This window comes from Anomaloglossus baeobatrachus, chromosome 1, assembly GCF_048569485.1.
Source record: "Anomaloglossus baeobatrachus isolate aAnoBae1 chromosome 1, aAnoBae1.hap1, whole genome shotgun sequence".
Classification (NCBI taxonomy): domain Eukaryota; kingdom Metazoa; phylum Chordata; class Amphibia; order Anura; family Aromobatidae; genus Anomaloglossus; species Anomaloglossus baeobatrachus.
In genome coordinates, this window is record NC_134353.1 from 594,447,074 (window position 1) to 594,469,619 (window position 22,546).

Sequence of the window (22,546 nt, forward strand, 5' to 3'; positions counted from 1 at the left end):
AATCTCCCGGAGCGGAAGGAGGGAACCCCCCGGGGCCACCTGTTTTAATCTTAGGGGGTTTAGTTTCGTGCTGCCCAGAAAATTGTTGGACGATGCTCCCGGCAGGAACTCTGGATTGTCAGTTAGTGGCATAAGGGGTCCTCTAGGCTGGATCATGAGGTTGCGTGATGATATTGAATGTATTGTTTTCAATGTTTGTTTGGTGCTATAGGACATCTCAATTTTATGTTTGGTGAGGAGAGGCCAAGTCCACGGCAGGGTCGGAATTGACAAAGGGCACAAATCCTGCGCCAGATCAACCCAGAGCTTGGATCCAGAACAATGCAGAAGGTCCAGAACCCTGGCGTACGCGGCTGCCATGTAGTACCGCCTACAATCAGGCAGACCCGCCCCGCCTGCGTTCTTGGTCCTAGTTAAGACGCTGAATCTCAAGCGAGCTCGCTTTTTGGACCAGACAAATTGATTGAATAGGCGTTGTACCTTGGCCCAGTATGCTGCCGGGATGTAGACCGGAACCGTCTGTATTAAGTACAACAGTCGTGGCAAGGCCGTCATCCTGATAGCGCTAATCCTGCCAAACCACGATAGAGTGCCTTTTTGCCATGAGGCCAAATCTCCCTCGAGCCTTGACAGGAAAGTTTGATAATTTAATTGGAAAAGCCTGGCTGGGTCAGCAGGGATCTTTATACCCAGGTATCCAATACTGCCGTGGGGCGGCCATCGAAAGGGAAAATTTGGTTTAAGAGCATTTACCGTCGTTAGGGGTAGAGAGATATTTAGGGCCTCTGATTTATCGAAATTGATTTTAAAGTTGGACCATTTGCTGAAGCGGTTTAGCTCCAGTAGTAGAGACGGGAGGGATGTGAGAGGGTTACATAGATAAATAAGGAGATCATCGGCAAACGCGGCACATTTATGCTCCCGGTTGGCGATCCGAACACCCTGTATATCCGGGTTATTCCTGATGGCCGATAACAGATGTTCCATTACTAGAACATAAAGTAACGGTGACAAGGGACAACCTTGCCGGGTCCCGTTCCGGAAGGGGAAGGGTCTCGACAGAGTGCCATTAATCTTAAGATATGCAGTCGGGGAATGATATAAGGCCATAATCTTGGAAGAGAAAACAGGTCCCAGGCCTATATGTTCCAGTGTCTGTGAAAGTGACTGCCATGAGACTCTGTCGAACGCCTTCTCGGCATCCAGGGACAGCAACATAAGAGGGAGTTTTTTATTGTGCGCGTGTTGGATTAGATCTAGGGTCTTTATGGTATTGTCCCTTGCCTCCCTACCCGGGACAAATCCGACCTGGTCTAGATGAATTAGGCCAGGGAGCAGAGGGCTCAATCTATTTGCCAGTAGCTTGGCGTAGAATTTTAAATCGACATTAAGGAGTGATATCGGTCTGAAACTACCACATGCCATGGGGTCCTTTCCCTCTTTACGGATCAGGGAAATATAGGCAGTGGTTGAATGGGGCGGGAAAGGGGCAGAGTCCGAGATTGAGTTGAAGGAAAGAAGCATTAAAGGTGCCAACCGCTCCGCAAAGGCCTTGTAAAATTTGGCAGGGAATCCGTCGGGTCCAGGACTCTTGTTACCCGGTGTGTCGCGGATCACTGCTAGCCGATCATTCAATAAAAATGGACTTTCCAGGTCTTCAATTATGGAGCTACTGAGACGCCGAAAAGGTGAGGGTATTGCGGGGCATCAGTCACTCGACGCAGGGGGCTCGACAGGTAAATTATATAGCTTGGAATAAAAATCATGGAAAGTATTAGATATGTCAGTGGTGGCATAGATTAATTCGTCGCGTGAGTTCTTAATACAGGGTATGAGGGTGTGGGCTCTCCTTTCTCTTAATGCATTAGCCAACAACCTGCCTGGCTTGTCTCCAAACTCATAGAATCTCCCCTTTCCTACCTGCATTAGGCGCTTATATGAGGAGTCCAGTAGTTTTTTAACCTCTATCCTGGCCTGCAAAAGAGCCTGTAAGTTTGCGGCCGATAAGGCTTGCTTGTGAATGAGCTCCAGTTCAGAAACCTTTTGAAGAGCTTTTACTATATCTTGGGCCCGTTCTTTTTTAATTCGGGACCCATGTTTGATAAAAATACCTCGCAGGACACATTTCAATGCTTCCCACTTATAAGTGAGAGCTGTGTCATCTACGGAGTGGTCTTCTATGAACCTTGTGATAGAGGTCTGAACATCAGTAACACAGAGCTCATCCAGCAGCAGCGACTCATTCAACCGCCACGACCCCCTGGGGGCTGGGAGAGAGGGAATCTCAATCGAACAATAGACCGGCGCATGGTCCGACCACAATATGCTATCCATTTCAGTGTGTTGGATCCAGGGGAGAGCGTTGTGCTGTAATAATATGTAATCTATGCGGCTATATGAGTCTTGGGTATGGGAATAGTAACTATAGTCTCTGTCGGACGGATGTTTCAATCTCCATGTGTCAAATAGTTGAATGCGTAATAGGGCTTTTTTGATCCGTTTAATGGTGGTGTAGGCAATGTTAGATTTCCCCCTGGAGTTATCCAAAGTGGGGTCAAGGGTGGCATTGAGATCACCGTATAAAACTACTGTACCTTGTATCAGGGGGATCGCAGCGTCCACCAGACGTGTAACAAAGCTGTCCTGCTTTTGATTTGGGGCGTATGCGTTAATGATTGTAAGTATTTGGTCCCCCACCCTCAGTGAGAGGATGATGTATCTTCCAAAACTATGTGTCGTACACTTTAGAATTTGATGTGGGAGGGATTTATGGATAGCTATCGCCACACCCTTGGAACGGGAATCCGGGTTGTCTGAGGATACCCATGTCTGATAATACTTATTTTTAAGAGTGGGGACATGCCCTTGTTTGAAATGAGTCTCCTGAAAACACACCATGCTTACCTTCCGTTTGTGAGGGTGGTACAATATCTGTGATCTCTTCTCCGGGACATTAAGGCCCCTGGCATTGAAAGAAGCAATAGTCAGGTCCGCCATCTATAAGAGAGTGATACATTAGAAATATATGAGAAAGGGGATCGAACACGATCAGCCCGGCCGCCCAAGTAAAGGGGAGAAAGAGGTTTAAGATGGGTAGAGTGTAGCGGGAAAGAAAACAGAAAGAACATCAGCTAAAAAGACCTTGCACAGTAAACTAAATCCGAACAAACGTTCCTAGGGAACATATCCGCCCTAACTAGGCAGGACAGAGGATCCCGACCTATTTGGGGAAAAAGGATGTCAGGCATGACCAAGCAGAGCTCTGGATATATGAAGAACCTTAAAGATAACCATAAACACCGGCAAAAGAATTAGATGCTGATATGATACGGGCATTGAGTGAACTTTAAAACACAAGTAAAAGTCATTTAGCTTTGAATATTTGTAGATAAGATAGGCCAAAGGGGCGCACGCGGCCTCTGAGCCTCTCTATGTCAGGTAACGAGGGCGGCCCGCCCCACGGCCCCGTTCACCTCGTGGAGGTAGTCCCCTGTTGTACCCAGAAGGTGGGTCTGGCCTGGTATAGGTGTTCCTTTCTCTCGGGACCCAGGGCTGGAGCAGCGTAAGTGGCCAGGCCGTGATAGAAATGGCAGGTAGGCCCAAGTTCTCGGTGAACGTCGGAATATCCTCTGGGGAGCGTAGGACCCACCATCGGGAGTCTTTCTGAACCGATAGGGAGAATGGAAATCCCCACCGGAACGGTAGTCCCTTTTCTTTTAGGACATCCAGAAGAGGCTTAAGGGTAGCACGTTGGGCTAGGGTGTGCCTGGAAAGATCTGGCATAATGCGAATGGCAGAGCCGTTGTATGATAGGTTCGGCTTCTTCCTGGCAGCTTGTAAAATGGCCTCCTTTGCAGCAAAGAAGTGGACCCTGCACACAACATCCCTTGGGCGAGGGTTCTTTGGGTCCGGGGGACGTAGAGCCCTATGGGCTCTGTCCAGCTCTAGAGGGGTTCCTGGTGGCTTCCTTAATAGATTATTGAAAATGGAACGGAGGACGGCTGGGATGTCTGGGGGCGCAATCGATTCAGGAAGGCCCCTAACACGTAGATTGTTTTCTTCTATTTCTGTTTTCTTGATCATCTACGTGTTGTTGAAGGGCAAATAATTGTTTGGACTGGTTCTGTACTGTCTCTTGGATGGATTGAATAGAGACTTGGGAATTTGATTGCTGGTCGGTAAGGGTATCAACCCTATGGGTAAGTGAGGAGAGATCAGATCGCAATTGGATAAATTCTTGTTTACATTCCGCCACCACCTGCTTGGCCAGTGCTGCAATGTCGTTCTTAGTAGGAATTGCTTGCAACAGTGCCCGCAGATCTGCCAGGGATGCCGGGCGATCCTCGCTCGCTGAGGCGGCAGCATGAGGTATATTGGGGTATGCATAAAAAGAGTCCTGTATAACTGGGCCAAAGATCATTTTCTGCGTATTTTGGGGGTTGTTCATGTCCTCCCATAGCGGTGGTCCGGCTACAAGATGGTGTGAGGGAGCCCCCAGCTTCCTGGGCCCTTTGTGTACGGGTATCAATGCGCCCCCATCCAGAACCCCGTCTGCGCCCGTCTGGCTCTCAGCCCAGGAGGATCCCGTGCACCAACTGTCTGGAGAGGTGGGGGGCAGCTCCTTCTGAGGTATCCCCCAGAACTCAGCGGCTACCTCCATAGACTCTTGCGGTCCTCCTCTGTCCGCAGGTCCCTCTGTGGTCCGTGTGGTCCTTGGTAGGGGAGTGTGGTTTATGCTGCTACCACCGCCCCTGATGTGGGCCCCTTTCAGCAGGTCCCCTTTTCCCCCCTGTACCTGCAACGTTTGGTCTAGCAGTCCTGCAGGGGTGCCTGCTGCGTCGTCTCCACCATCATCAGTCGCCTTCACATAAGGGGCTGGCAGTACCCGAGCTTCGGCTGCTCTGCTCGGCGTCTGATTCTTCAATGCCCGGGGCTGCGGCGGTGAGTTATCACCTGGGCCCGGGCACTTGTACAGATCACTCTCGCACGCTGCAACTCTCCAGGATCCACTGGCTCTGGCTGCAGGTAGGTTGTGGGGGCTAACCGGTCTCGTCGGCGACGCCTTGGGGTGCAGGGGAGGCAAGATCGCGGCCACGGGTGTCTCGCCCTCCAGTGCTAGGCTTCCAGGCCGCGTCTCAGGGGAGCGGGCGCCATCTTGGAATGGCGCCAGCAGATTTACCGCTCCTCCCGTCGCTGAGCCCTTGAATGTGCACACCGCCGCTGTGGGTCTCTCGGCCGGCTCACTCAGATCACGGGGAGTCTCTGCTGCCTCACATCTATCCCGGGTCTCCAGCATTGTCACATTCCCAGGCATCAGGACAGGGGCAGGGACCGGATCAGGCCCTGCAGGCCGCGATTTGTGCCCCGGCTGCGCAGTTGTCTCATGCTCCTTGGAGCGGGTGAAATATGCCCCAATGTTGTTCTGGGGTGCAGGGGGCCGACTTGGGGTGCTGGGCTTAGCCTTCTTAGTGGTGGATTTGCCCATTTTGCATATGAAAGCCGGCTTTATGGGGGATTATATGGAGGAGCTCCAGGAATCACGTCTTCACTCAGCCATGTCTAGCTCCGCCCCCCGCAAGTAAATAATTTAATTTAATGAGGAACAACTTTAGGACCCAGACTGTCATTTTCCCTCTGTGTCCCATATTAACTTGTATTTTGTACTTTGTTTTTTTACAATTATTATCTACATTGCCGGCTTGATTTGCTGCTGATCTCTAATGTGCCAGTTGTTCCTCATTAAATTAAATTATTTACTTGCATTTTACTCTTTGTCCTCCTGTTTTTGTAATGTGGTTTTATGGTCACGAGGGCGGGCTGTATTGCGTCCGTTATTCACCCTCTTGCCGCTGTTCGCCATCCCCCATTGCTCATTTACATACATACGTGCCCGCGGTAATAGGTAACGTGGATGATATGCCCAGCTAGCTCATAACGGTGGAGGCAGAGGGAAAAGCGCGGGCACGAGATTATGGGCGGGTACTTGGATGACGCTGGTGATAACATTCACATCGCCGCCCATAATCCCGCGCCTGCACAATAACCTCACCAGCGCTCATGCTTTACACAGTGCTCAGTCCCGCGATAGTGCCACTGGGCATGCGCAAGACCTCTGGAGCACTGCTTTACATGAGGGCAGCGGCCTCATGTATGTAAATGAGCAATGGGGGATGGCGAATAACAGACGCAATACAGCTCACCACCGTGACCATAAAACCACATTAGCATACCAAAAGGTAAGATTTTATAAAGTGTTTATTTAGGTCTGAAAGGGGGCACAGTAACAAGAGGAACCTTTCTAGAATGCAGCCCAGGAGCTGCAGAAGGGGATTCTTTTAGTTTAATTGCGAAAATTCTGCTGATTGGTTCCCTTTAAGATCTCTCCACAGTGCTTCAATGGGATTTAGATCCGGACTCATTGCTGCCACTTCAGAACTCTTCAGTACTTTGTTTCCATCCATTTCTGGGGGTTTCTTGAAGTCTCTTTGGGGTCATTGTCCTGCTGGAAGCCCCATGGCATAAAATGAAAACCCAGCTTTCTGACACTGGACACTACATTGCGACCTAAAATGCTTTGGTAATTTTCTGCTTTCATGATGTCTTGCGCGCAGTCAAGGACCTCAGTGGCAGAGGCAGCAAGACAACCCCAAAACAAGGTACATATTTGACTGTAGGTACTGTGTTCTTTTCTTTATAAGCCTCATTCCATTTTCGGTAGACAGTAGAATGACTTGCTTTACCAACAAGGTCTATCTTGGTCTCATCTGTCCACGGGACCCTTTCCGTAGAAGGATTTTGACTTACGTACATCTTGGCAAACTGTAGTGTAGCATTTTTATATCTCTGTGTCAACAGTGGGGTCCTCTGAGTTCTCCTGCTATAGTGTTTCATTTCCTTCAAATGTTGACGGATAGTTCACGCTGACACTAATGCCGGCGTCACACAGTACGATCTATCGTGCGATCGCACGAGCGATTCTACCCGCCCCCGTCATTTGTGCATCACGGGCAATTAGTTTCCCGTGTCGCACTAAGTCGTTAACCCCCTGTCACACGCACTTACCTCCCGGACGACCTCGCTGTGGGCGGCGAACATTCTCTTCCTGAAGGGGGAGGGACGTTTGGCGTCGCAGCGATGTCACACAGTGGCCGGCCAATAGAAGCGGAGGGGCGGAGATGAGTGTCCGGAACATCCCGCCCACCTCCTTCCTTCCACATTGCCAGCGGGACGTAGGTTAGCTGTGTTCATTGTTCCCGGGGTGTCACACGGAGTGATGTGTGCTGCCTTGGGAACGATGAACAACCGACGCAGAGAAGAAAAAACTACTTTTTGAAAATCAGCGACGTGTCAACGAGCAACGATAAGGTGAGTATTTTTGCTCGTTCACAGTCGCTTGTATTTGTCACACGCTACGATGTATTAAACGATGCTGGATGTGCGTCACTTACGACGTGACCCCGCCGACATATCGCCCGATATATCGTTTTGTGTGACGCCGATATTATACACCCTGAGCCTGCAGGATAGCTTGAATTTCTTTAAAACTGATTGGAACTGCTTATCCACCATCTGGACTATCCTGCGTGGCAACTTTTCATCAAGTTTCCTCTGCTGTCCACTTCCAGGGAGATTAGCTACAATGACAAGGGTTGTAAACTTCGTGATCATGTTGCACATTGCGGACAAAGGAACATGAAGATCTCTGGAGATAGATTGTAATCTTGAAATTGTTACTATTTTTTAACAATTTTGGTTCGCAAGTCCTCAGACAGTTTTCTTTTTCTGTTCTCCATTTGTAGTGTGTCACACACAGCCACACAATGCAAAGATTGAGTCAACTTCTCCCCTTCTGGTCTGATTTCAGGTGTGATTTTCATATTGCCCGCACCTGTTACTTGCCACAGGTGAGTTTGAATCAGCGTCACATGCTTGAAGTTTAACCACAATTTTGGAAAGGTGCTAACAATTTTGCCGGGCCCATGTTTGGAGTTGTATGAAGTTCTGTCCAACTTGCATTTTTTCTGTTTTTAAATAGACACAAAGGAAATAAACATGCGTAACTCAATAATTTTCTGGGAGAAAGTTTTTTGGAACAATTTCAATGATTTCAAGACATTCGGCCATGTCTGTAAATTTGGTATTACTGTAATCGTTCAGTCCTAAGAATAAAGCTGTCTTATGATTTGTATAGCACGGTGAACCGCACAAAAATAAATATAACTATTGTACTGCTTCTTGCTTGTGCAGAAAAAAAGCGTTGTGGGGATGTTACAAATAAATAGATAAATTTGAGGTGCAATTTCTACAATGGGGTCACTTGTGTTTTTCTTTTTTTTTTTTTTTTTGCTGTTTTTTTGCTGTTCTGGAATTTTAGAGGCTTTACATTTGTCGCCTGCAAACTATTGTAGTAAAATCTGTCCTCTAAGGTTATGTGCACACTAGGCCGTTTTTACCCGCGGATTTACCGGTGGTTTTGCTGCAGATATTTCTTGAAAAATGTTTGCAATCTTCCTGCAGACATTTCCCAGCAAAACCTATAGGAAAAAAAATAGCTGTGCGCACACTGCGTTTTTTTTCTCAAGAACATTCTTTTGTGAAGATTTTCTTGAGAAAATTTCTTGAGAAAATGTGCATGTCACTTCTTTTCTGCAGGTACCTGCGGAATACCCGCGGTATTTCACTCCATTCACTGTAATGTAATCGCGAAATTCCGGGGGTATACCGCAGGTAGCAAATGATGTGCGATATACCCCCGGTATAGCCGCGATTTACCTGCGGTAATGTACATCGCTGCCTGCGGTTTTGCAGGGAGTGATGTCATTATGACAGAAGAGGAAGTGGAGCAGAGTAAACACACACATCACACTCCCTGGACGCCGCACAGAAGCACTTCCGTGTGACGTCCGGCGTGTGCCCGTGCAGTCTGTGTCCCGCCCCAGCCCCGCCGCTGCCTGCCCTGCAGTGTCAGGGTCTGCCCACAGTATCAGCAGCTTGTCACGCTGCAGCGCAGGCAGACACTGACACACAGCAGTGAGTGCAGCCGCGGGGATGCCGAGCGCTGCTGTCAGGAGGTGAGATGAGATCATTACCTGCTGTGACGATCTCCTGCCTCCTGACGTCACCGCTGTCACTGCCCGCAGCCCGAGACTGTCACTAGCGGTGACGTCACGGGCTCTCGCGTTACTGCTGAGAACGCGGCGGGCATAGAAGGCAGTGACAGTGCTGATGGCAGGACTGCAGGAGATCATCACAGCAGGTAATGATCTCATCTAACCTCCTGACAGCAGCGCTAGTCATCCCCTGCAGTGACCTGGGCTATTGATGTTAGCTCAGGTCACTGCATTGCTCTCCCAGCCAATGGGGAACATTCTGTTCTTCATTGACAGGGACTATGGTATGGATCGCCGTGGGACCCCCTCCCTTATTGGATTACGCCGGACCAGGATTTGATTGTTCTTGTCAATAAATTGGTGAAAGAGGGAATGTGGGGAGTGTTTTTTTCAAATTAAAACTTTTTTTGTTGTCTATTTTTTTTATTTCTTACTGACTGGGTTGGTGATGTCAGGTATCTGATAGACGCGTGACATCACTAACCCCAGGGCCTGATGCCAGGTGACATTACACATCTGGCATCAACCCCATATATTACCCCGTTTGCCACCGCACCAGGGCAACGGGATGAGTTGAGCCGAAGCGCCAGGATTGGCATGTCTAATGGATGCGCCACTTCTGGGGCGGCTGCGGCCTGCTATTTTTAGGCTGGGGAGTGTCCAATAACAGTGGACCTCCCTAGTCTGAGAATACCAGACCACAGCTGTCCGCTTTACCTTGGCTGGTGATCAAATTTGGGGGGGACCCAACGTTTTTTGTTTTAAATTATTTAATGTAAAATAATAGCATGGGGTGCCCTCTGTTTTGGATTACCAGCCAAGGTAAAGCTGCCAGCTGTGGTTTGCAGGCTGCAGCCGTCAGCTTTACCCTACCTGGCTACAAAAGATGGGGGGACCTCACGTCATTTTTTTTTTAATTATTTATTTTTTGGCTAAATACAAGGTTAAGCACCCTTTAGTGCCACATGAAAGTCAATAAAGGGTGCCAGCTTAGAAAATGCAGGGAGGTGGGACATTATATATATTTCTCATCTATCTATCCATCTTTCCCTCTATCCATTATCTGTCTATCGATCTATCTATTATCTATATTATTTATTGCAGTTCAGCATAAAAAAACCGCAGTGACCAACCTGCTGAAAAACCGCGGCAAAAACACATGCGTTTTTCCCGCGGTTTTGGTGCAGTTTTTTTTTACCGCAGATGCGGTAACCTTCAACTCCCAGAAGTTTCTCAAGAAATTTTCTTGAGAAAAATCACTTTTTCTAGTGCGCACATAGCCTAAAAGCCAAATGGCTACCTTCTGCTCAAGCCTGACATGTGGCCAAACAGTAGTTTTTTATATTTAATCATCTTTTTATTAATTTTATGTAGTGGGTAAACAAACACAAACGCAACAAACATGGGCTGGAATCTTTACAAAATAAAGAATATTTTGGTATTTGTATACAGCGTGTGAGCATATCATATAATGGTACAAAACTTTCAAATTTGCATTTTTACTTAAATATTCATGCCAGGGAAAAGAAAGGAACCTGGGTTGTTATCACTATTGAGTTAGGATCCTATGATATGTCTTCCTGTAGAGGCCTCATGTGCCTCTTAAAGGGACTCTGTCACCAGATTTTTGCTCCTTCATCCGAGAGCAGCATAATGTAACGACAGATATCCTGATTCCAGCGATGTGTCACTTACTGAGCTTGTTGCTGTCATTTTGATAAAATCAATGTTTTCTCTCCTGCAGATCTAGCAGTTATACAGCGCTCATAAATATGCTGGGAGATGGAATACTGCCAACCATGTTTGTCAATCAGTGGTTTATTTCCCTCTTCACATTGAGAACACTTGCATGTGTGTATTTGGGAGTTAGAAAGAATAGCTCTTAATGGTGCGTCCATGAAGAACATCTATTGCCGGTCTACAGTATCGATTGATAACTCAGTGATGGTGGCATTTCCGTCCGATCACGAGCACAGCTGTATGTTGACCGATGGCCATGTGTGCACACTACCTCCGTATTCAGTGTCTATGGGACTAATGGAGGTGGCCAAAAAATGTTTATATAGAAGGGACAGCTCCAGGACCTGTTCATGAGTAGCTCGGCCTTCTTATACAGGTAGACCAGCAATTTCACTGTTATCCTACAGTGCATGGCAGATCTGCACACACATTGACAAGGCGCCGCTATGGGACATGAGTATCCATTGTTTTTATGTTCTATAACATCCTCAATTGAGTAAGCAGGGGTTGTCTATTGGTGGACAAACCCTTCACTTGTTTCATTGTTGCAGCAAAATCCGGTCTTAGTTCAGCAGGATCATTTTAGGGAAAATTAGTTACATTTTTGTATAACCTTAATATTGGTAAGAGCAGAATAAACTTGTCAATAATAAAAGAAAACGCTGGAGCAGTATCTTCACCAAGCCCGCTTGTGTTTGGAAAAACTCCAATTTCCAAGTAATAGCGTTATCCCCTAGAATAGCCATAACTTATTTATTTGACATATTATTGATATACAGCATGTCCATTTGCCATTAAATTCAAACTCGCAAATTATTTGAAAATTGGTGGATTGATTAATATTAAATAATGATTTCTATGTTTTTCTTTCCTTTCTGCAGGGCAAGTGAAAGTTTTCCGGGCGCTGTACACATTTGAACCTAGAACGGTATGTACTATTTTCAATGTTATAGTTCTTCTTCTTTAAAATTATTAGGTTAAGCATTGTCACAGTTCAGTTGTGTAAGATTAGCCACAGGTCACAGGAGTTCTAGTGTCTTAAGTGTTAATATAGCAATAAGAATAGACTGTGGCTTTCTCAGTCACAAAACCACCATGTTGGGGTGATAAACAGTCTACATTTATTTTTTCCTAACAAGCACGGTTTCTCAGAATTGATACTGCTGAGCAGCAATGTTCACACAAACCAGACACTTTTATGTTCAATTTCCAGTTGTATTAGGCTTGATCTCACTTGTATTGTCTATGCTATGTTTTTAGCCTGATGAACTATACTTTGACGAAGGGGATATTCTTTACATCTCTGATATGGTAAGTATGTCATTCAGCCACAATCTCCGCCTACCTCATTTCCTTGATTTAGACTGGTAAGCAACAAAATATATGTACAATACGTTGTGTGTGTGTGTGTGTGTAGGTCTCTTTCGCATGTGTGTGTGTGTGTGTGTTTGTCTGTGTCTCTATATATAATATTTATTTGACCTTTGGGTGAAATCTATGTTGCATGTAAAAAGTAGGGCATTTAAGTAGAAGCATGCAATGGTTATTTCCTCATCTCAAACAATTTATTGAAACAAAAACCAACAGTGGTGGGTACATCCACTTGAAGGGCGTTCCTCAGGTCATTGAGGTTCTGGGATACAGAGTTACGAGCCTCCACATGGCGACTCAGCTGATCTCATAGGTTTTCTATGGGATTCAGGTCTGGAGAAAGTGCAGGCCACTCCATTTGAGGTACCGCAGTCTCTAGCAGCCGTTCCCTAATGATGAAACCTCGATAAGCTGTAGTATTGTCGTACACAAAGATGAAATTGGGCCTGTGTTGTTCATGCAGGGACACAATGACTGATTTAATATTTTGAGTAAAAGGGATTTTTACTCTAACATTCACTAAGTAACACCACCGAAGTTCGTCTTGTGACAACAGTGGCTGATGCTTAAAGGTAACCAATCATCAGGATTTTTGTATATAACCTAAAGGCAGTGCTATATTGGCACTATTAGGCTGATTCTCTACATACCATTAGTGGTGAGCTCGGATGTTTAGGTTTTCAAATCAATGAAAGTGAAGTTTAAAAAATCGGCAGCTGCTTGAGTGGCATCTGCAACGGAACAGATAATATATGGGTGGGTATTCATATGGATTCCCGCCCCCCCTGCCGGTTGTTCCTCCCTCTCACAGTTCTCTATGCTAATTTTACTATTAACTAAGATGTCGTCACAGTTGGCGTCTGTGCGTAGCGCTTATCCCCGTTTCCATCTTTGTGAAGATTGTGTTACCCCCTGCTATTCTAACGAGGTACTGTTGATCAATTGTTAGGTGTCGTCTTGGTCTCATGATGTCAAAATGTAGACTGCATGATAAGGAGGACTGTTTAAATACCAAATGCAATTAAATCCTGACATTTATGGGGCGATTCATGGATCAAACACATATTGTAAATGTTGCCATCAAGCTCCTCATTGGAGAATGGCAAGTTATGTAAAAAGTACTGAAACATTGAACAGTTATACATGTGCATTAAAAGTCTAGTGCATTTTAAGATCATCTTGAAATTTCACCCGAAAGCCAAATATCCCTAACTTTTTGTGAGTAGAGTGTGTGTGTGTGTGTGTGTGTGTATGTATGTATGTGTGTGTATATGTATATGTGTATGTATGTATGTGTGTACATGTATATGTGTGTGTATGTATATATATATATACGTATATAATATATATATATATAATATATAATATATATATATATATATATATATATATATATATATATATATATATATATATATATATATATATATATATATAAATGTGCGTGTGTGGACATACAGCATGTCTATATGTGTGTCTCCAGCATACACTCCTCCTTCCTCAACCCTAATATGAAATTGCCTTACATTTGCACCAGCAAAATCAATAGTTTTTAAAAATTGACATTTCGTAAAAGTTGCATATAACTTATATTTTGTGTGGCACAACGATTCTGTCGTTGCCAAATTTTATACTGTGTTTTGTTTTTTTTAATGTAATTAGTAAAAAACAGTCAAAGGGAAACTGTCAGGTAAACTAACAACCAGCTAGTAACTTGTAGATATGGAGTAATCTGCCAGTTAATAGTGTTTTGAAGCTGCCCGGCGCCCACACTGAGAGCCCCACTGCCGGGAGGAAATGGTGGCGGTGTGGCTTCTGTCACTCCTATGTGCATAGTGAGCAGCAGCTGTAACAGCGCCCTGGCACTGACCGCTAACCATTGGAAATGGCTAAAATGACGATACATTCGACCCCGGGATGTATTTGTTCAGGCACGAGATTATGGGTGGGTACTAGCATGACGCTGGTGAGGTCATGCACAGCGCCACCCATAATCTCGTGCCTGATCAAATACATCCCAGGCGCAAGCGTGGGATAGTTTGTGCACAGGCCCGCGATAACGGCCTACGAGAACGGCGCATGCGCGAAACTTCTTCGGCACAGCGTGGAGGATCACTGGACCATCGTCATCAATTCAAATCAACATAGGGGATGGCGTACAGCGGCAGGAGGGGGGAACGAAGGAGAAATAGAGCCCGCCCTTTAGGCCCTACTAAAAAATTTACATACGAAAAGGTAATATTTAAAGTTATTTTTGCAGTCTGAAAAGGGGGCCAGATACAAGGCACACCTTCATAGACTGCAGCCGAGGAGCTGCAGAAGGTGGTTTTAGTTGCATAGGGAAAAATTTGGTGACAGGTTCCCTTTAAGCTGTAGAAATCAGAGCTAGCTTGCTCATCTTAGAAGGGAATACCTTCACAGGCCCTTCGCTCTAGCAGATTTTGGCCTTTCATATTTTACATGAGTGGTAATTTGCTATAATGAGAAAATGGCTCAATGTGAGCACTAGAATGTTCCTTCTGTTGTACGTGCTTCCACATATCCAGGCAATTTGGTAATTGTGTACATTTATCTGCAAGTGTTTGATATTTTAGCTGACTATGTAAAATGTTATTGTAGCCTATCTACTGCTGCTGTGAGACATTGCACATACACAACTTTTTGCACTTTATATTACAGACACAATCCACAGACCTCCTGTCGATCATTAGAATCACAGTATTCTGACTCAGGCTCTGATGATCTAGTGGAAATTCAATTAGTGCGTCCATAACACGGTTGCTTAAAAGCATCCATATTACACTTGTCTAAAAGCAGCCTCACATAGTTTTTATCTCCTGGCATTGCTGTACATTGAGAATACTTGTGTATTAATTGTGTCTTTAAAAGGTTTCTTTCTTTATAGAGTGATACTAATTGGTGGAAGGGCACCTGTAAGGGAAAAACTGGACTCATACCAAGTAATTATGGTAAGATTCTTCTGTTACCTTCATCAACCAAAGATTGCAGTTTTGTTGGCTCAGCTAAAGTCTCCTGTGTTTTTGTGTGTGTTATCGGATTCAAACTATGGGTTTTTGTCTCTTGCTTAGCTTAAGGGTATGTGCACACCTAACCATTTTTTGTGGCATCAAAAAACGCTGTATTTTTGGCTGCTAAAAATGCACAAAAAATGCATCCGAAACAAATAAGCATGCGTTTTTACCGCGATTTGGTGCGTTTTTGGCTGCGTTTTTGTTCACTGTATTTTTATGCGTTTTTTTTTTTAATCAGTGAACAATTCCATTAAAGATTGGTGAATAAAAAAAAAAATAAAAGATCTGATGACATTTCCTTTTTCAATCTGTTCTCCTTCATTCTCCACTAGTGTATGCAGGAGAGCAGACAGCAGCTGCAGAACTACAAGGCTCAGCATGCTCCATCCAGGACTGTATGCTGGAGGGAGAGGCAGAGAGAGCAGAACTACAAGGCTCAGCATACTCCATAAACTAGTGTATGGAGGAGAGCAAACAGCAGCTGCAGAACTACAAGGCTCAGCATCCTCCTTCCAGTACTGTATGCAGGAGGGGGTTTTTTTTGCCCAAAAACGTAAATGGTAAAAAAAAAAATAAAAAAAAAATGACGTGGACTGCGCCATATTTTTGCATTCTGGCCAGGTACAGCAGACAAGTACGGCTGCCCCCAACCCCCAGCTGGCTATTTGTACCCGGCTGGGAACTAAAAATATAGGGAAGCCCTTTTTTTTAATTTATTTCCTGCATGTCATGAGCTAATTAAAAAAAAAAAAAAACGACGTGGGCTTCGCCCAATTTTTGTGTCCAGCCAGGTGCAACTAGGCAGCTGGGGATTGTAATCCGCAGTACAGGGTGCCCAAGCTTTCTGGGCACCCCTGCTGCAAATTGCAGTCCGCAGCTGCCCCAGAAAATGGCGCTTTCATAGAAGCGCCATCTTCTGGCGCTGTATTCAACTTTTTCCTGGTGCCGGGCGGCTCGCTGGGTAATAATGGGGTTAGGGCTAGCTGTGTATTATCAACTGGCCCTAAGCCCGAAATTCATGGTGTCATGCCAATATTAGACATGGCCACCATGAATTTCTAGTAAAAATAAAAAAAAACACAACACACACAAATATTTTTATTAGAAATAAAACACAACACAATTAGTGACTCCTTATTTATTGAACTAAAGAACCCCCACCCCCCTCCGCCGTAGTCCTCGGTCGAGGGTGCTGCGATGTCAAATCCGGATCCAATATCATCTGATCTATTTGCTGGAAGGCAAAGCGATCAGATGATGTTTCAGGTTCAAGGACCTGAATCACATGACACATCAGCTGATTGTATAAAAGCCGTTTATACAATCAGCTGATGCATCAGTAGAAAAAAAAACTACACACTTCTGTGCAGACTCCCGTCCGATCGCTCCAGGACCTGGCGGTGATCAGCTGATGTGGTCACCTGACAGCATCAGCTAATCGTTTAAACCGGCTGGGTGGTAAAAAGCCGGCTTCACCGCTGAAGTTAAACTGTCAGCTTATGCCGTCAGGTGACTGCATCAGTTGATTACCGGCAGGTCCTGGAGCGATTGGACGTGTCCCGGGAGTCTGCAGACAGCCGGAGCAGGGATGGCGGTACCGAGAGAGGAGCCTGGGAGTGGACATGGCGCAGGACGGGAGGTGGAAGCAGGGGTGGCGGTATCGGGAGGATTCACTCTTCTGTGTTTACCAACAAATGGAATGCTGGGTGAGTACAGTCCTCTTCCTGTACACGTGACTGTACTACCTACCCCTTGGGTTTATAGCTGCATTTTTAGTCATACAAATGCAGCTATAGTTGCAATTTGCGTTTTTCATTGCATTTTTAAACATCTCATTGTACTCAATGGGTGAAAAATGCAGTGAAAAACAGAGGAATAATTGACATGCTGCGTTTTTGTGGGCATCATAAAAACGCAGCTAAAAAAAAACCCCGCTGTATGCAGACCGCAAAAATGAAAACTCATAGTTTGCTGGTGAAGCAAAGCCATGCAGTTTTCTGAACAAAAATGCACCCGACAAACGCGCAAAAACGCTGTAAAAAACTCCTAGTGCGCACATAGCCTAAAGAGGACATGTCCCCAGACGCTGTTAATCTGCAGGTTAATAGTGTTACAACACTGTATGTCCGCCCTACTGAAAGAGCAGCTACTGGGAGAAAATGGCCTTTATTTCTCCCAGGAGCCCGCCGTCTTTCAGAACGCCCAGCTCTTTGACAGCTTGCTGTGCACAGATGCTCTGTTAATCAGATTTTATTTTTTTGCTTATTTTGCACCTCCATAATCTAAAGCTCTCCCCAGTTTGTTTAGGGCAGAGTTGTCCAACCTTTATTGCCTTGAGAGTCACATTCAGCTCTGAAAGATGGTCTCGAGCCACAGTGTATGTGAAGAAATTGTAGAAGCCCAATGTGTGCCTCTTATAAAGCTAGAATCCCCCAAGTAGCCCCTTGTAAATTAATAATACTTCAGTTGCCCCTTTTATAAAGTAGTAATACCATGATTGCCAAGTTACAAAGTAATAATGTCCTAAGCCCCCTTATAAATTACTTGGTCCATTATTGCTGTTTATAAAATAACTAGAAGGTGGCCCGATTCTACGCATCGGGTATTCTAAAATTTACGTATTGTGTAGTTAATGTATGATTTCTGTTACACATATATATATATATATATATATATATATATATATATATATATATATATATATATAATATATGTGTTGTGTGTAGTTGCCAAGTGTTTGTGTAGTGCGCTGTAAATGTTCTGGGTGTTGTTTGGGTGGGGGTGTGTGTGAGAGCGGTGTTGTTTGTGTGTTGTGTGTTTTGCGTTGTTTGTGTAGCGCTGTGTGTGTTGCGCGGTTTGTGTGGGTGTGGAGTGCATGTGTGTGTTTTGGGGGGAGGTATGTTATGTGCAGTGTGTGTGTTGTGCGGTATGTGCGTATATTTGTGTGTGCCGCGGTGTTTGTGTGTTGGGTGTTGTGTGTGTGTGTGTGTGTGTGTGCGTCGTTGTCTGTGTGTGTGGGTGTTTGTGGTTCCCAGTGTGTGTGTGGTGTGTTGTGCAGTGCGTGTGTGGCGGTGTGTGTGTGTGTGTGTGTTTTGGGGGGAGGTGTGCACCCCCCATCGTGCTCCATCCCCCATGCTGCGCACCCCCCATCGTGCTCCATCCCCCATGTTGCGCACCCCCCATTGTGCTCCATCCCCCATGTTGCGCACCCCCCATCGTGCTCCATCCCCCATGTTGCGCACCCCCCATCGTGTTTCATCTCCCCATTCTGGGCACCCCCCATCATGCTCCATCCCCCACGCTGCACCCCCCATCGTGCTCCATCCCCCATGCTGCACTCCATCGTGCTCCATCCCCCATGCTATGCGCCCCCCATCGTGCTCCATCCCCCATGCTATGCGCCCCCCATCGTACTCCATCCCCCATGCTATGCGCCCCCCATCGTGCTCCATCCCCCATGCTATGCGCCCCCCCATCGTGCTCCATCCCCCATGCTACGCGCCCCCCCATCGTGCTCCATCCCCCATGCTACGCACCCCCCATCATGCTCCATCCCCCATGCTGCACACCCCCCATCGTGTTTCATCCCCCCCCCATTCTGGGCACCCCCAATCGTGGTCCACCCCCCATGCTGCACCCCCCATCGTGCTCCATCCCCATGCTGCACTCCCCATCGTGCTCCATCCCCCATGCTGCGAACCCCTCAGAGTGGAGTATAATAGGAGGAGTATAATAGGAGTAGTCCTGGGGGGGTGGTGTACAAGTGCCCAACGTGTGCGGGGGGCGTGGCCTAGGGGCATCGCGTACGGGGGCGTGGCCTAGCGGGCATCACGTGCGGGGTGTGTGGCCTAGCGGGCATCGCGGGGGGCGTGGCCTAGCGGGCATCTCATGCGGGGGCGTGGCCTAGCGGGCATCGCGTGCGGGGAGCAGGCCTGGCCAAACGGTTAATCCATGCGGGGGGCGGGGCCAGCTGGCATCGCGTGTGGGGGGCGTGGCCTAGCAGGCATCGCGTGCGGGGGGCGTGGCCTAGCGGGCATTGCGCGCGGGGGGCGGGCCTGGCCAAACTGTTAATCCATGCGGGGGGTGGGGCCAGGCCAGGCCGAGTCCAGCGACCAATCCGACGGTTGTCACTGTAAGGACACAATTTTTGGAGCAAGACAGACAGAATAAGGCAATTATATATATAGATATAGATATAGATATATATAGATATATATATGTATATGTGTGTGTGTATATATATATATATATATATATATATATATATTGACAAGTGTACCCATATAAAGTAATAATTGCTCTAGTGTCCCTTTTATAAAGTAGTAATTCCCTTAAAATACAACGCAACAAGTGCCTTCTGTGAAATTAGTAATGCCCTGAATGTTCCTTTTAAAAAGTAATAATTCCCATAAGTACTTTCTTGAATATAGTATTAATGTCCTGCGTGCCACTTACAAAGTAACAATGTCCCTCAGTGCCCCTTAACAAGTAATAATTAGGGATGATGGAATACCTCAAATATTCAGCTTCGCGAATATTTTCCGAATAGGTCGTCGCTATTCGACTATTCACGAATATTCGATGCGCAATGTAATTCTATGAGAAACTTGAATAACAACTATTCGGAACTATTCGGGCTTCCCATAGACTTACATTGTGCATCGAATATTCGCATATCAGCGACCTATTCGGAAAATATTTGTGAAACCGAATATTTGAGGTATTTGATCATCCCTAGTAATAATGCCTCATGGGGTTTGCCAAGATAGTAGAGTGGCACTCACTTCAGTGGATAGCCACAAGTCACACATGAGGGACCCTCAAGCCAAAGATGTCTCCCAAACCACAGGCTGGGGTCCCCTGCTTTATGGGATTGATGCGTTTGGCTAAACTAAGAGTGAATATTCATAGATTTGTGTAGGACAATGGTTTTCGGTGCTCTGTGACTCAATAAGGTGAACCCTGCACGAGAGCGCACACAATGACCCCCATCTGCCTCATTAAAGTAAATGGCTTTTGCCCGAATCACGTTTTTTCCTAGCTTCAGATAGAATCCCTTACAGATCCATAAATGTTTGGCCCAAATGCAATGTGACTATGGGCATACACTAAAGAGGCAGACGTTGTGATTCTTCCCTCACTAAGATCCGCATGCCGAGCAGGCAGTTGTGACAGCAGCAGAAGCTAGGGGAGGGTATTGGAAGCCTTTGTGTTGGCTAAGGATTTTGGGCTAAAGAGGAAGTCCTAATTTCAGCTTTTTAAAAATGCAGAACTAGGCAGAATAAAATGAATGCGTTCTCAGAGTGGCATTGTTCTCAGTATCGGAGTGTTCTTCTTTTTACATCTGTCTATAGTAATTACACATCTGTCATCTAGCTTGAAAAATCTATTCCCCTTCTCTGTAAATATTCTGCCTGTCAGGCACATCCAGTAGCCAAGGTTATGGTGGAACTGGAGAAGATAGTTACCATGTCCCTGGCCAGCTTTAAGCTTATAGCAACGAGAAACCATGTAAATATAATCCAACCTAATGATAGGATTTTATTTTTTTTTAACCTCTGCTTTCAAGTTTCCTTATTTTTTTTTTTTTTTAATTTTTAAAATGAGAAAAAAAAACCTAGTAATATGTATCCAAGCACTACAGCAGATTTGTGCGGTAGTCGTCACCAATCATCTTGAGGCTGACAAATTTCGGTTTTCGCAAAGCTTCTGCTTCAGTGTTTTTTTTTTTTTGTTTTTTTTTTAATCCGATGTTTTCTATGGCTACTGATGCACAATTCTAAACACTTCATAGGTTTTCAACCCATTATTGATAAATATATTGACAGTCTGCAAACTTTTCACCATGACTGTAAATTGTTTGTACAGATATTGCACTTTGCAATGCAAAAACATAAGCTCTGAGCAAATTCATCACATTATGCAGGCAAATTTTGCTGCAGACCTGAGAAATCCTGGAGCGGTATAGAGCAACTGTCATTTTAATTTTTATTTCCTAAATGTGTAGAACACATAAAAATCAGAAACTCCGTGCTAGATCTTATCAGAGAAATCTGCTTCTTACTTTGCCAGAACTTCATTCTCAGCATTCTCAGTTCACTGGTAACGAACACGTTTGTCAAAGATCATTTGTTGGAATTCTGATGTAAATTGCATATGAAAAGTCACAGAATTTTGTTGCCACACTGCGTTGGTGTTTTTACGCCAGTTTATCTCAGCTCTGCCAAAATGGGGCACTGCGTGGGCGTAGTGCAACAGCTTGTCCAATTGTAGAGGAACATGCATCTTTACAGATGATCCTGAGCCTCATAATGAATCACAAGCATCTGACTAACACCGCCCCCACAAGACCGACTAGAAAATTACCGATCGTGATGATTTGAGGCCATTAATGATTTTCAGTGGATAATGCCTTTCACATTAGAGATAGGAGACAGCAGTTGCTACTGATGAGGTTGTATGTAGATAGAAGAGGGGGAGGAGCTCTTCCTCTAGCTCCTCCCTCTGCTAGTGCCTGTCTTTAGCTCCTCCCTCTAGCTCCTCCCTCTGCCTCTAGCTCCTGCCTCTAGCTCCTGCCTCTGCCTCTAGCTCCTGCCTCTGCCTCTAGCTCCTGCCTCTGGCTCCTGCCTCTGCCTCTGGCTCCTGCCTCTGCCTCTGGCTCCTGCCTCTGGCTCCTGCCTCTGGCTCCTGCCTCTAGCTCCTGCCTCTAGCTCCTCCCTCTGCCTCTAGCTTCTCCCTCTAGCTCTTCCCTCTGCCTCTAGCTCTTCCCTCTGCCTCTAGCTCTTCCCTCTGCCTCTAGCTCTTCCCTCTGCCTCTAGCTCTTCCCTCTGCCTCTAGCTCTCCTCCCTCTGCCTCTAGCTCCTGCCTCTAGCTCCTGCCTCTAGCTCCTGCCTCTAGCTCCTGCCTCTAGCTCTTCCCTCTGCCTCTAGCTCTTCCCTCTGCCTCTAGCTCTTCCTTCTGCCTCTAGCTCTTCCTTCTGCCTCTAGCTCTTCCCTCTGCCTCTAGCTCTTCCCTCTGCCTCTAGCTCTTCCCTCTGCCTCTAGCTCTTCCCTCTGCCTCTAGCTCTTCCCTCTGCCTCTAGCTTTCCTCCCTCTGCCTCTAGCTCCTGCCTCTAGCTCCTGCCTGTAGCTCTTCCCTCTGCCTCTAGCTCTTCCCTCTGCCTCTAGCTCTTCCCTCTGCCTCTAGCTCTTCCCTCTGCCTCTAGCTCTTCCTTCTGCCTCTAGCTCTTCCCTCTGCCTCTAGCTCTTCCCTCTGCCTCTAGCTTTCCTCCCTCTGCCTCTAGCTCCTGCCTCT

The 22,546-nt window shown here is 46.1% G+C and overlaps 1 protein-coding gene across 1 annotated transcript in view; it reads left to right on the forward strand.

Annotated features, from left to right (window-relative positions):
• The window catches only part of OSTF1 (osteoclast stimulating factor 1), a 94,859-nt gene that overhangs the window by 60,266 nt on the left and 12,047 nt on the right, over window positions 1-22,546 (forward strand). Inside the window, exons 2-4 of the mRNA XM_075340248.1 lie at window positions 11,732-11,778; window positions 12,111-12,161; window positions 15,127-15,190. Coding sequence (XP_075196363.1) covers window positions 11,732-11,778; window positions 12,111-12,161; window positions 15,127-15,190 — 162 coding nt within the window. The remainder of the gene's footprint in view (window positions 1-11,731; window positions 11,779-12,110; window positions 12,162-15,126; window positions 15,191-22,546) is intronic.